Here is a 14,678-nt window from a genome sequence, read left to right as displayed (position 1 = left end):
TGCGGTTGTGACGGTCAGACTGAGCCTAGAACTGATGGAGGTTTTCCTCTCCACTGTCATCACATGCTTAGCAAAAGGACTGCTGTAAAGTCACCGACACAAGTCAGTGATTCGATGCAATCTACTTGGATTTCCTTAACTAATTGAACCAGTAAGCTGAACTCAGTGCACTGATGGGGAAGGTCAATGTTTACTTTGAAAAGTGCCTTGAGAAGACGCTTGTGAATTGGTGCTTTACAAATAAATTCAAATGCATCAAATAACACAAACTACTTCAAAAGATGCACATGAGACTTTATTGCATCATTTTTACTAACAGTCTCCCAACATCCAACAGGTGATGCTAGAATGTGGTTCGGGTTAAAAGGAGAGAGAAAAAAAAAAAGCTAAAATACACAAGAAGCCCTAAAAGTACCTGTAACATTGTCCAGTTTTCCATTTCAAAGCTCCCTTCACATTATATTGCAAAAAAAGTTCAAATGTAAATTAAGGCTTAAAAGCAACAGTTATTACCCTCAGAACAAAAGCATGCAGTTTTAAATAAGCAGCAGATCTACTTCACCATTCAGCTGGACCGTGTGCATATCACCCTTTCCTTGGCTAGTAAGAAAAAGATGCCCGACTTTGTCCTAGTGAACACAACAATGACATAGTGCTATGTAACCATGCCTACAACACATCTGGCCTTCAAAATGTCTTCATACCTCACTATCTACTGCACCCAGTAGTTTGGCTCCAATGACAACGATGGATGAACAAGAAGTAAATGAGTTTTGGTTTGGAACATCAAAGCCGTTGCAGAGATTTTTGGTTTGATATAAACGACCGTAACATTCACCTTGTAAACGAATAAGTAACATGTGTGATATAAAATTCATTTAAAAAAGAAAACAAAACAATAAAATACAAAGAGAAATTAGTTGCAAATGGTCCCAGTAATGAGTTGGCAGAGCGGGTCAAACATCAGCTTAGTAACTTTTACCTCACTAGAAAGAATTGACTAGTTTAAACGTGACTTAACGAGATTTCTGTAAGGCAACTGAAATCTGAATGATTGTACATGAAGCAGAAAAGACAAGAGCGAGGATTTGTAACCGGTAAGGATTTTGCTTTTGGAGCAGCAACGCCGCTCTAACGGTGACCTGTACCTTGGAATGACTCAAGTCTATGATTTACTTCAACTTAGCAGTAAAACACTAAATCACTAGCTGCCAAAGAAATTCTTGTCAACTAAACCTACAAATCATTGCACATAGAAAGAAAGAAAGAAAGAGAGCCTGGAAGCTTTTTGACCCCTCTCAGCTCCCAGTGACCAATCAGCAACAGCCACACATACGGGTAAACACACCCTCACGATGTTCAGCGATTGCTACCGATTTATAGACCCAACAAAAAATAAAACAGTGATGAAGAAACAACACGACAGCTCCTAAAAACAAATAAAACTATAACATTTCTAAACGAGTGCATTAAAAGAAACACAGAAAACAGGACAATGATGATTCTTCATTCAGATGCTCCCTTGACGCGTCTGCCGGAACCGTTATCAGGTGATGAACGTTTACTCCACCGTCACCGACTTGGCCAGGTTTCTTGGACAGTCCACCTGAATTTAAACAGAAGAGGTCAGTCGCATAACCAGGACGACGAGCTGGAGACCTCGTCTGCTGTTGACTAAGTGCTGCTGTCAAACTACCAAACACATTTTAGTAAAATCGTTGATGTTCAAGTCAGAGACATGAAGACTTGTCAGCGCTGTGCTGAGGAGTTTTAAACTCTGGTGAAAACGGATGTTTACCTCTGCTGGTCGGATTCTTCCAGAGCTTCAAGTAGCAATGGCACCAACTTTAATGACACCATTCAGCTGTTTACTTTGACCTTTAACGTTCTTTAACAGGAGCTATTTTATCATTAGGAATCAACACTTCCATTAAAGGCACACTTGGCAGTTTTGCTTGCTTTAGCACCCTCTAGTGTCTGTTATTAATTCTCTGTGGTCAAACCAAAAGCAAAACCTATCTTCTCGTTGTGCGTTTGTCTTTTTAACACCTTAATCTAACAGCTGAAATGTCTCCCCAGCCTTCCTCACCCCAGTTTCACACTGGAAGCATCAGCGGCGCAAAACGGCAATGGAACATTTAACTCGTGAACCTCAAAGCGAGAGATTGTTGGCCTCGGCACGGCTTCCTCGCTGTGCTCTTTGCTGGACTCGCGAGATCACAAAATCCCACAAGACTTCCGCCATCCTCCTTGCTTGACCACAAGATCCCTTGAGACTTCAAAGATCACGGTTTGCTTATGCAACCCACACCATTAAACCAAAAACAAGGAAACCACATTTGATATCACTGTTTGATGTCATATATGATGATGTTCCTCTCCACTGCCAGGATTAAAGTCATGAAAACACACTGCTGCACTTCTGGAACAATGCTGGGAGAAAATAAGCCGTTGGGTCACATGTAAGCTTCATACATATGAAATTGCATCGCTGCAATACTTTTATTTTGAAAACTTTACATTGAAATCACGTGTGATTTCCTGTCTAGCCCCATGTTAACTGTGGAAATTGACGTATCCCAGAGGGTTAGGGTTAGAAATATTTGGGTTAGAGAAATTGATGTGTTCCAGAAGCGGTTTAGTGGAGCGCCGATTCTGGGACGCACTTGAAAACTGCCGCGTCGGGACTGCTTTGAAACACTCCATAGACTATAATGGATTCCATCTGAAGCGGTGATGTTCCGCGTCGCTGATGCTTTCAGTTTGAAACCGGGGTCAGTGTCTATAGGAGGGATTCATCATTAAATTACACAAATCAGCTGTGTTCATGATCTTAAAACATGCTAGAGGCAGACAGCAGCGCCAGGAAAGTGAGCTCAATTTTCCCAACAGAGCAGCCCGCCACTCTGAAGTTGCAAATGCGATATTCTGGCCACAGAGGGTGGTGGGGGTCTGAATGGCATTTTATTAACCCTGTAAAGAGTCATTTTAGCACATACTGGCTCAAGAAAATTATTTAAAAATATGAAAAATTTAATGTTGGAGCTCATTTTACTACCGAGACCGCCTTGACTACATTTTTATAGAAGAAAACCTATTTATTTCTATTTAGAGTGAAACTGTTTGGTATAAATCTTTAGAAGCTGGTGACTGCTGAGATTATTGTCTCCACATGAAGACAATGAGACAGCTACACTCGTTGGGACCGAAGGGGACAGGACTTACATCGTAGCCTCTCAGGACGGCCAGGTGGAAGGACAGCAGCTGCAGAGGGATGACGCTCAGGATGCCCTGCAGGCAGTCCACGCAGTGAGGCACTTTGATGGTGCGGCTAGAGTTTTTGATGGTTTCATGGTCATCTCTGTCACAAATCAGGATGGGTCGTCCCTGTAAAACAAACTTCCAATGTCACCTAAATAGGAGTCATAAAAACCTTAGATTTCAGATTTTTCCCTCCTCTAGGTTGTTTTCTCACTTTTCTTCCATCCACATCTGCTACAGATTACTAAAAGAATCGATGTCATGCTGAACCAATTAACCAAAATCCCTTTAACTGAGCGAAAGGATCAAAGGTGTGGCAGAGCAAGATGGTGATAACAACCCTAAAGTGCATGGTTAGAAAATAAGGTGCAGCATACTGTGTAAACATAAAAAAGGTAGATGTCACTTAAATTATCCTTATTATTATTATTTACATCATCTTTCAGGAAATCTATTAATATCTGCACATTTTTCTACTTCTGTATGTGTAAAAACCTGCAGAAACGATCCTCTGGGACATTTAGATTTTACCTGACGAGCGACGACTTGCTGCAGGGCGTTCTGACATTTGGTGTAGGTGTGGTCTCTCATGATGATCATGATGACTGGCATGAGTTTATCCACTAGGGCCAGCGGGCCGTGTTTCAGCTCTCCAGCCAGGATGCCCTCTGAGTGCATGTACGTGATTTCCTTAATTTTCTGTGGCGGATAGAAAACAGACAACAACTCAGGCTCGCTCCTGCAGAAACACTTTCTCCAAGCCCTGAGAGTGTGTATGATTTTAGAGTTTGAAGATATGTGATGGGCTACAACCCAAAATGTGACTCAAACTAAACTAAAACGCATCAGAAGGGAAGAGAAACACGACGGCAAGGTGTGCTCACCAGAGCTCCTTCCAGACACGTAGCGTAATGGTAGCCTCTGCCCATGATCAGCACGCTTTTCTGTTGGTACAGCTCCGTCGCCAACTTCTGGATTTCATCATCTAAGCTGAGGACCTCCTTAATCAGATCTGACAAACAGCAGAAGGTTGAATATGGTTTGGGTCTTCTTATTTAGGGAGCAATGCTACAAATATTCCACAGTAAATTACTTCAGGCTGTATAGAATGCTGGGTGGGAATTCCCCCAACTCATTAGTTCCCCATCATGTGATTTAAACCATAGCAAGAATGCAAAAGCCAGAAGACGGCAGCTAATCCTCCTGAGCTCGTCCATCACACCGCTTCCTCCTCCAGGTTTATTAAATAATAAAAAGCTTCAAATATTCTTGATCTTTGTTCTGAGAGCTGGCGTTGCGTCTTTCTGAATATTATTCTGACACGGAGCAGGATTTTCCTGGCTGAATTAGGCTTTTTTCTGCAGCTTTATTTACCTGGGAGCACTCTCAGGCCCTGGATTATTTCACGGCGTCGAGGCTGTATGGAAATTCTGTCATCGCACATCAAGAGTGCAAACATGATCAGGGCCACAAACTGGCTGGTGTAGGCCTGCAGAGAGACAGTGAGGACAGTTTCATGAGACACATTGAAAAGAGGGACTCTGAATCCCTCTTTGACATAAATCATCCCTTTTCCCCAGTTGTTAGTAAAAGACGAGCTAAATAGTGGTGCGTGCCACAGTGTGTGTGCTCTTGTTCTGCCAGCGTTTTGTGTCTGATGCTAATAATGTGTCCCAGATGAGAAATGGGTTTTGGTACCAACCAAGCAGCTTTAAGCACACACACACCCTCTCTGATCACTGTGGAAACATCACCGCTCATGCCCTCACACACGTCTGAAGCAGTCGTCATCACCTACTTTCTCTCAAGGCCTTCATCCCTGAGCCCATTTGGGAGGCTTAATCAGAGCCAGAGTGAAGCCGAGTTGATTCACAGGACCCACTAGACTAACGAAATGCCAGCGTGCAGAGCCAAGAAAAAAAACAGTAAAACCTTTTTCACCAGTTTTTTTTCTCAACACAGAGCTTACCGCACTTCTTCAGAACTCAGACGATCCATGCTGCAGGAACCCGTGTTAAAACACAGACCGTCTACTCTGCACGTTGTAGTCTCCTTCCCCTTTCATCTCTAATGTTTTCAAGTTTTTGCCGAAAAGAAAAAAGCCAAAGATTACTTTGCCAAATGTGGTCGCACTTGTGTGAAGGCTCAGAGCTAAAGACGAGAGAATCCTTCCAAACAATGTGTAATAAAATAAAAACCCTCAGAGGATCCCATCAGAGCTGTTATGTAATTCATAAAATCAACATCTTCCAAGGATGGTCATGTGACCTGACTAAAGGACTATGATTTATTCCATGAATCTTGAGTAAAATAAAGAAACCAGCAGATAGATGTGGAGTCACACAGCAGTTGGGTGTGTTACATGTTCTCCAGTGATCTGATGTTCAGGGCTGTAAATGTGCAGTGTTTGCTGAAGGTGGGTGTGTGTGTGGCCCAGCCAGCCAACACATAAACGATGGCGTCTCTGAGGCGTGTGGAGGCTTTGGAGCAGCACAAGAGTCGCTGAGCCAAGCCCAAGCTCTGGACCAGGGAAGGACCTGCTCCACTTTCTCTCTGCATGCACACTGGTTTGGTTTTTCCCTCTTTGTTCTGAGTCCCAGCTGGAAAATCCTTCTGGTCGCAACAGTGCAAAGAGGGAGAGGCTTGAAAAACAAGAATCCAACATTTACACGAGTCAGGACGACTGCTGCTCCCTTACGGCTGGAGGTGCTGCCTTGTGCACACGTGTAGAAAGATATTACATCATGCCACAGTTACCTTGAAAAAGTATTCTGATTACTTCACTACTTTGCTGTAAAGGTGATGTGTACCTTGGTGCTGGCGACTCCAATCTCTGGCCCAGCGTTGATGTGGACTCCACAGTCCGTCTCCCTGGAGATGGAGCTGCCCACAGTGTTAGTGATGCCCACAGTCAGAGCCCCTCTCTTCTTACAGTAGCGTAGGGCCATGAGGCTGTCAGCAGTCTCCCCTGCAGGGTGGCAGAAAGACGTTTGTTAGGAAACTTCTGCATACAGCCCGAGTCTGATTCAAGGCAGCTTCCCAAAAAAAGAAACAAGAACGAGTGTTTAGACACAAACCAAGTCCAGATGTTTCAGGTATGCATACCTGACTGGCTGATGAAAAAGCAGACGTCGTCTCTGAAGACTGGAGTGTTTCTGTCCAGGAAGTCGCTGGCCAGCTCCACCATGACGGGCAGCTCAGTGAGCTCCTCCAGGACCTGCCGGGTCTGCAGAGAGACAAATGACAAGTCAGTGTCATTTTGTCTAAACAAGCCGCTCTAACCTCATACCTGTCACTACATCACACCTCCCATTAGGCTGATGGATTAAGTTCTGATTTTAATCATGTGAACTCGGGTGAAGTGCTACTCACCGCTACTCCAGCATGGTAACTGGTGCCACAGGCAATAACAATAAGTCGTCGACATCTCTGGATTTCTTTGATGTGGTCCTTCAGTCCCCCTAGGGTCACTAAAAAGCAAATAAAAACAGCTTTTATATTATCTTTCAGTTAGAAAACGAAAGGATACCCAATGATGGCTAATAAGAAAACAACAAGATACTCAAAGAGCAAAACAAAACTTTTAGGAATCACAAAAAAAAAGTTTGTGATTTCTAAAAATAAATAAATAAAAACATAACAGACTCTACAGTTCAAATATTCATGGAACTCTACATTTGGACCTCAATGCTTCACAGAATGAAAGCAAATCTCTTGCTGCCTGACCTGTGTTGTTGTCAAAGTTGACTCTTCCTCTCATGGTGTTCACCACAGACTCCGGCTGCTCAAAGATCTCCTTCTGCATGAAGGAGCTGTAGTTACCTGTGAGGTGAAAGTCAGATATCAGGAGAACATCTCCGGTAAAAGAGCAAAGGCCACTCAGTGAGAGGCTTTTTATAAAGTGTTGTCCTACATGAGATAGGTCTTCTTGACACTTGTTAAGCTTTTAAAACCCAACAAGCTCATAAGATAAGCAGGAAAACATTTCAGGTAAATTATATTGTCTGTTTCCTGGAACAGAACAGGGAGGTAAATACTTTTGTTGCTTTATGAACACATTAAGAGCCGCTAGCCCAAATAAAAGGAAAGCACATTATAAAATCAAGATGGATCAACAAGAAGCTGTTGCTCCATCAATAATACAACTCTTGACAGTCAAAAACAGATCTAAACAGAAATTTAGGTCATTCAAATTAGTTTATTCAGCAGAAAAGCTGCAGAAAATGGGAGGCGGCCGAGTAATGACAGGACCACAAAGGAATGTTGAGCGATGCCAGCATCAGCGTCCCTCTGCCCTCTGCTGGTGGACAACGGGAAAGGAAGAAGAAAGGAAACTACAAAATTAAAGCCTTGCGCGATTTTTTTTTTTTATTGTGTAACAGAAAAATGTTTCAAAAGAAAAAAAACATTTAAATAAATAAACCCTCCCTAAGCTGCTGCATATTAAGGCACATATGAACTTGGACCAACAAAAGTGACAGGGTTCATAAATTCAGGGGTCGTTTGTCTAGGAGGTCCAGCTGGTCCAGGAAAGTCAGCCTCAGGGTAAGCTGCTACTTACAAAGAATAATAATGGGCTTTAAGAGAAAATTACAGGGCAGATTCAGATTATTTATTTGTAGAAATGAGCAACAGACATAATCAGTGGGAAGATGAGGCAAACAGAAAAAACAACCCTCCTCTCACCCTTCATGATCTGCTGCAGCTCCATCTGCAGGGTCTGAATGGCGCGGGCGGGGTAGTCTCCAGCGCGGCGCTTTATCCTGTGGATGGACAGCCGGCCCTCCATCACCGCAGCCACATCATCGTCCTCCAGGAAGATCACCCGGTTTGTGTGCTCGATGACAGCGCTGTTGTCACAAAATGACATCAACCAGAACCCAAACAATTTAGGCTACATAAAGCTAAGCTAGACCAAAGAATCTTTACATGCATTTACTTACCTAGCGTCAGATGCAAAGTAGTATTCCACAGCTTTCTCGTCCACAGGGAACAAGCAGGTGTCCTGATCCAACCTTGGTAGAGAATTGCAGCCCATCTTCTCTTTACCAGCTTAAAATACGACAGAGGAAAAAAAAAACATGTCTATAGTTCCAGTCATGAAACGAATTGTTGGATAAATCAAATGAATTGTTGGGTAAATCAATGAAGAACCATACAGGAGCGGTAGAGCACAGGAATCTGATCGGCCGACAGCTTGTGATCACTGCGCACTCCCATCAGCAGAGGACTTCCCCTCCTGCACAAAAACACAATATGTGTTGTACTGGTCATATTTTAGTGATACTTTCATGGGTCTCTAAATGCGAGAAAGAACCCCTGAAGTTAGTCAATTATGTTTATACCATATGTACATATTCTGAGATATGTAAGCAACACTAAAACGTTTTTAAAGGCACACTCGGAAGTTTTGCTTACTTTTAACACCCTGTATCCGTTCTTAATGCTCTGTGGTTAAACCGAAAATGAAACTTGTCTCCTCGCTGCGTGTTTGTCTTTTTAACACCTTAAACTAACAACTGAAATGTCACTTCAGCCTTCATTAGTGTCTACAGGAGCAGAGCTAAAACATGCAGGAAATGTGCTGGAAGCAGACTGCAGTGCAAGGTATGTCGGCTAAATTTTTTTTCCAAGTCCAACTGGTGGTGGCTCGCTACTCTGAAGTTGCAAGTGCAACATTCTGGCCACAGATGGCGGTAGGGGCCTGAGTGACATTCATTAACCCTGTAAAGGGTAATTTTAGCAAATATGAACTCTAAATAAATTATTTAAAAAATATGAAAAAGTTGCAAAATACTTGAACAACTTCACATTAGACAGCACTCTGCAGACCAGAAACTGTACTTCTGTGGTTCAGGTAGGAATGCTAGTGGGAGCTCTCCACCTGCTTTACAGCAACAGCTGTTTACTAGCTCATATAAAGGTTAGCTTTTCAGTTGGCCAACTGTCAATAAAAAGCACAAGAAAAAAGGTTTTTGCTTTTTTAAATTGGCATCAAGGACTTAAAAGTAAAAGAGTAATGTCTTCGGAGGAGAAGCGAAGAGCTAAAACCAGAGTGAACATCGGCAGAGCTTAAGACTCATTTGATGGTGTTAAAGGAGGCTACAAAATTATGGACTGATGGTGACCTGGCTTTGTTGCTACTGAACTTGTAAGTGATTATAATTTTTTCTCCAACAGTGCGGATCTTTTTATTTCATGGCTTACTTAGTATAAGTATGTTCGTGCTAGCTCATTGATAGCGCTAGCTACAGAAGGCCGTTTATGACAGTAGGCATGTTTATGACCGTTGTAATTATGCTTTCAACTAGTAGGACGGAAGAAACAGGACACTTGTTACTTTCACTTATTATTAAACAAAATGCATTTTAAAAAAGGTGAAAAATGCTTAAATCTGTCTGTGGGTACCTTGTGCCAACAGCCTCTCCAGGATAGTGGACACTCTTGAAGACAAGTGCAAAAGCTCCCTCCTAAAAATATGGAGAAAGGAAGTTAAAACATGTGTTCAGTTGTTATTCGTCAGTAACACACAAACAAAGGTCAAAAGGTTCTTACCAGCTGCTGAGTAACACGCTCAACTAATGTGGCAAAGTTGATGTCATCATTCTCCCGGTTGTCATACATGTACTTCACCAGCTTGGCAATGGTCTCTGTATCCGTCTCAGACTCAAACTCATAGCCTTTGCTCTCCTGAGGAGATGGTAAGTGGGTGAGACTCAACTACCATAAGTGATTAAATTACATACACAACTATAGAAGAAAAACTTTTACCCACCAAGAATTTCCGCAGGTCCTTGTAGTTGGTGATGATTCCATTGTGAATCACAATGAATTCTGTAAGTTTAGAAAGAGAACATTTAACCTTCAGTTACCTCTGACATCTGAGCACAGTTCAAACAAACAATTGTTTGGTTCGGCATCTTTAACACAGCTGACCGTTGTTCTTGTCGGATCTGTGTGGGTGACTGTTGACGGGGCTGGGCTCACCATGGGTCGCCCAGCGAGTGTGAGCGATGCCCAGGTGAACATCAAATTCCACATCCAGGTCAATATCCTGCTGCTCTGAAGGTCGCACAAACACAAAACGAACCACAATTAGATTCCCGGGACTTTCAGAAACAAAGTGTAAGTGTAACCTTCATCTTACTATTGATCTCCTCATCGAGGACCTTCACTTTTCCACGCTGCTTGATCAGTTGGATGGACTTGGCATTTGCTTCCCAATCCTTGCCATTGCCTCCATCGATTCCCACACCTGGACATTTTTTTTAATTAATGTGTGAATATATACTAAACAGTCGACTAGGGTCAACCGTAGAGCTTAGTTTCTTGATGCTGACATATCAAATGAAATTATGACCTGATTTATCATCTCAACTACAACTATTCCAAACATCTTAGCTCATAAAAGTCCTATCACAGGTTCCTGAGCGATAGCGTCCAAATAAATATCTCACAAGAATACAAAATGTACAAAAACCTGATAAAAGAGAAATTAAAACAGGGAGAAGACCCCTCTTGATTCTTTCTCACCAGCTGAGTCGTAGCCTCTGTATTCCAGACGTCGAAGCCCTTTGAGGAGGATCTCAAGGATTTCACGACGAGTCCTTGGAACATGGTAGTTGAGATAGGCAAAGATTCCTGAAAAAAGGCGAAAGTCCCCAAAACTTTATTTCTGTCATTTAATATCATTCTAGAGAAATGAGAGAACAAAAATGACTACCCAAACCATTCTAAATAAATAAAATAACTTAAAATCATAAATAAACACCTAGAATCTCATTGCAGTAAACAAAGTCTAGAGGACAGCTTAAGAGACAAAGTTCATTAACTCTTTACTTTCTTTACTCTGGTTCTACTTGTTTTGTTTTTCATCTAGAAGATCCACATTATGTGGCAGTAATAATAATTTTTAAACACTGTTCTTACAGCTCACTCAATTGTAAACTAGTTTAACCCAACTGCAACGCCGAATATATTAAGGCAGAGACAAAAACTAGGAATACAATTAGAAGGAATCCTTTTGTTGACATGAGAAACTAAAGTTATTTGATGACGCCAGCTCGAGTTGTTTGGGGTTCTGTGTCGCAAAGCTGAAGAGCTGCGTTTGTAGATACCGGTCTTACAAGGAGGATAACCACAATTGCAGACATTGTTATGTCTTGTTAGGAAGAACTTTGAAACAGAACAGAGCATTTAAGGCGGTTCAATGGTCTTAAGACAGAAACCCATCGGACACATTTTAGCTTCACATACACACTTTTTAATATGCAATCACATTTTCTGGATAATTCCTATAAACTTAAACACAATTATGCTACAGTAACAGCTCCAAATACTGTCACAAATCATGATTTGAGCATTTCACTTCCAGCTGCCTTAATCTGCACTTTGTGACATCCAGTGCAAACACTGCAAGCTATGCCACTCTAGTCAAAGGAGGAACCAAGTTTATTACTTGGATCTACTCTGTTGGAGAAATGCAAATGTAAAACCAGCTGACTGAATGAAACAGGGCTTTCATTCAGAACAGCAAGTGGGAGAGGTGGGGGTGACCGAGAAACCGCTGAAGAGAGAGGGGGAAATAAATTACAACTTCTGATGAAGAGATGAGGACAAAGAAGATCAACGTCAGCGAGGAACAAACAGTTTAATATATATGAGAACAGACTGGTTTATCGGGTCTGGTCAGATAGCAATGACAATGATGGTAGACTGACATCAGCTATCGGTCTGACGAGCACAAAGCACAGCATCTACCCAGCGACCATGAGCAAGGCACACGTATTAGAAATAAAGGCGTATTTAAGGGTATTTTTCTATCTGACTTTAGTGACTTTCGGTTACATTTATTTTATATTAAGACACGTAAACACATTTGTTTCAAAAGAAACCCAAAAATCTAAATTAATACTTAACTAACAGAAAGTAACGAGAGGTGGGCGTTTAGCCCTTGCGAGGAAGAACGCTGTATTAACTTTAGTTTCGGTCAGCATGACATGTCACAACTAAAACCCAATACTCACAACCAGAGGGAGTAGCAGAAAATCAAACAGTGAGTGTTTTATATTTAGCTGAGTAGCAGCATCAGAAACATCAGCTCGTGTTTGCTAGTTTCTGCTTAGCCACCCTAGCTAACAACCGTCACACTGAAACTGTAGTCTACACACGCTGTTACAGTTCTGTCTACTGTTCATCATGGCTAATAAGTAATATACATTTTGACTAAATAACAAAAGCGCGCAGAACAACTACTCACCACACATGTCTACAGCTTGAGTAGCAGATACAGTTACTCAGTTTCTGGTGGTATCCGGGGATGCCTGTCAGTAAACCTCGCCCCCTTCTGTGTAGAGCCAACCACCATCTCCAATGGCGCCACCTGATTGGTCGATCGGGATGTCAGTCAAGTTTAATCTTCCTGCGTATGCTCTCCTGACGTGGCATCAGGATGCGAAAGGAGGGCAGAAAACTCGGTATATCCTGCTGATGCCATCCAGCGCACCTTAAGGAGCAGCAGGCAGGCAGCCGTCAAATGTGGAATAATTGTAAACAAATGAGGCATTACGTCAGGGAAACGTACAAATTCACATTTTAACAAAGGCCACGGATTTTTATTTATTTATTTTTTTTAGGTATGACAGTATTCAGGTCCTCCAGCCAGTGGCGGGCATAGAGAAAATTTTGACAGGGTGGCAAAAGAGGGGCTTAACTTTGTCTGAGGGAAGGAAGAGAAAAAATACGTGTGTGTGTGTGTGTGTGTGTGTGTGTGTGTGTGTGTGTGTGTGTGTGTGTGTCAATAAGAGTGTAAGAAGAAGAAAATATCGTTTCTATAGCGCCTCTCAAGATAAAAATCATGAGGCACTTCACAAAAACAAAAAAAAAGTAAAAATATAAAAAAGCATTTAGAAAATGTTTAAAAATATATATTTAAAATGAGCAAAAATAGGCAATTGGGATTTAAGAGAAAAAATGTTAAGAAAGAGAGAGTGAATAGGAAAGAGGGAAGTCAGTGGATCCTGAGGAAGGTGGAATAGGTGGGGAGAGCAGAATAAAGAGAGAGGGGTGAAAAAGGTCATCCAAAAGCCAGCTTGAACAAGTGAGTCTTCAGCTGCTTTTTAAAGGAGACCACTGAGTCCACTGATCTCAGGCTCAGGGGGAGAGAGTTCCAGAGTCTGGGGGCCACAGCAGCAAATGATCTGTCACCTTTGGTCTTTAGCCTGGTGCACTGCACAACCAGTAGGCTTTGGTCACTGGACCTCAGGGACCTGCTGGGGGTGTAGGGACTAAGAAGATCACCAATGTAAGATGGTGCTTGTCTATGTAAGGTCCTATAGACCAGAACCAGGATCTTGAAATGAACCCTGAAGTTGACTGGCAGCCAGTGAAGCTGGAGGAGAAGCGGGGTGATGTGGGTGTATTTGGAGGACTTGGTCAGAAGCCGAGCACAGGCATTCTGAACCACCTGTAGACGGTTCAGGGAGGTTCTGCTCAGACACGTGAAAAGAGAGTTACAGTAGTCTAAGCATGAGGAGATGAAGGAGTGGATAACTGTCTCAAGTTCAGAGCGGGACAGAATGGGGCTCAGCTTAGCAATGATCCTGAGATGGAAGAAGGAAGAGCAAACAAGAGAACTGACATGAGAATGCAAGGTGAGAGCTGGGTCAAAGGTCACGCCAAGATTCCTGACAGAAGGTTTGGTGTGGGAAGCACGCTGACCAAGAGAGTCTGACTTTGGGAACCAGCTTGTCTGGGGCACAGATGAGGATCTCAGTCTTATCTTCATTCAGCTGTAGAAAGTTCCCAGCCATCCAGGTTTTGATAGTCTAAGCAGGAGTGTAACAGCTGCAGCTTAGACATCTCATGGGGCTTAAAGGAGATGTACAGTTGGATGTCATCTGCGTAAAGATGGTAGGAGATTCCTTTGAAGGAGCTCAGGATGTGCTGAAGAGGAAGCAGATGGAGGAGGAAGAGCAGAGGCCCCAGCACAGAACCTTGTGGGACACCATGGGTAAGAGAGGTGGTGGAGGACCTAAACTTGGAGACGGCCACAGAAAAGGAGCGCCCAGAGAGATAAGAGGAGAACCACTCCAGAGCAGATCCTGATAGGCCTACTCAGTCTCTCCAGTAGCAGGTGATGGTCAACAGTGTCAAAGGCTGCAGTCAGGTCCAGTTGGTGCCTATATCTCCAGCGGTCAATGGGCAATTAGGTGGGGTACACCCTGGACAGCCAGCCAGTCCATCGCAGGCTTTTATTACAAGAAGCCATTAATTTTAAATCAAATCTATCTACATGCAACCATGCAGGAATTTTATCATTTATCTAGTAAAGATTATTGTGACTCAAATTAGCAAGTAAAATTTTCATAAAAGATTAGTGTCTGACTGATAAAATATGAGCAACATGTGTAAATATC

General features: G+C 42.5%; 1 protein-coding gene across 1 annotated transcript; it reads right to left on the bottom strand.

Annotated features, from left to right (window-relative positions):
* Positions 1 to 804: 804 nt before the first annotated feature.
* LOC139063631 (glutamine--fructose-6-phosphate aminotransferase [isomerizing] 1) lies at positions 805 to 12,614 on the bottom strand. The gene is made up of 19 exons (XM_070546039.1): positions 12,521 to 12,614; positions 10,795 to 10,902; positions 10,409 to 10,516; positions 10,198 to 10,323; positions 10,037 to 10,095; positions 9,817 to 9,951; positions 9,670 to 9,731; positions 8,421 to 8,500; positions 8,205 to 8,313; positions 7,948 to 8,111; positions 6,988 to 7,083; positions 6,634 to 6,731; positions 6,367 to 6,487; positions 6,072 to 6,229; positions 4,636 to 4,750; positions 4,146 to 4,273; positions 3,793 to 3,960; positions 3,226 to 3,387; positions 805 to 1,606 (listed from the first exon to the last, which is right to left on the bottom strand). The coding sequence occupies exons 1-19, from the start codon at positions 12,525 to 12,527 to the stop codon at positions 1,562 to 1,564; spliced, it is 2,049 nt and encodes a 682-aa protein (XP_070402140.1). The 5' UTR covers positions 12,528 to 12,614; the 3' UTR covers positions 805 to 1,561.
* Between the last annotated feature and the right edge of the window lie 2,064 nt (positions 12,615 to 14,678).

Source organism: Nothobranchius furzeri, chromosome 17 (genome assembly GCF_043380555.1).
Source record: "Nothobranchius furzeri strain GRZ-AD chromosome 17, NfurGRZ-RIMD1, whole genome shotgun sequence".
Taxonomy (NCBI): Eukaryota; Metazoa; Chordata; class Actinopteri; order Cyprinodontiformes; family Nothobranchiidae; genus Nothobranchius; species Nothobranchius furzeri.
Note: the sequence above shows the minus strand (reverse complement) of the source record. Positions and strands in the feature narration are given on the sequence as shown.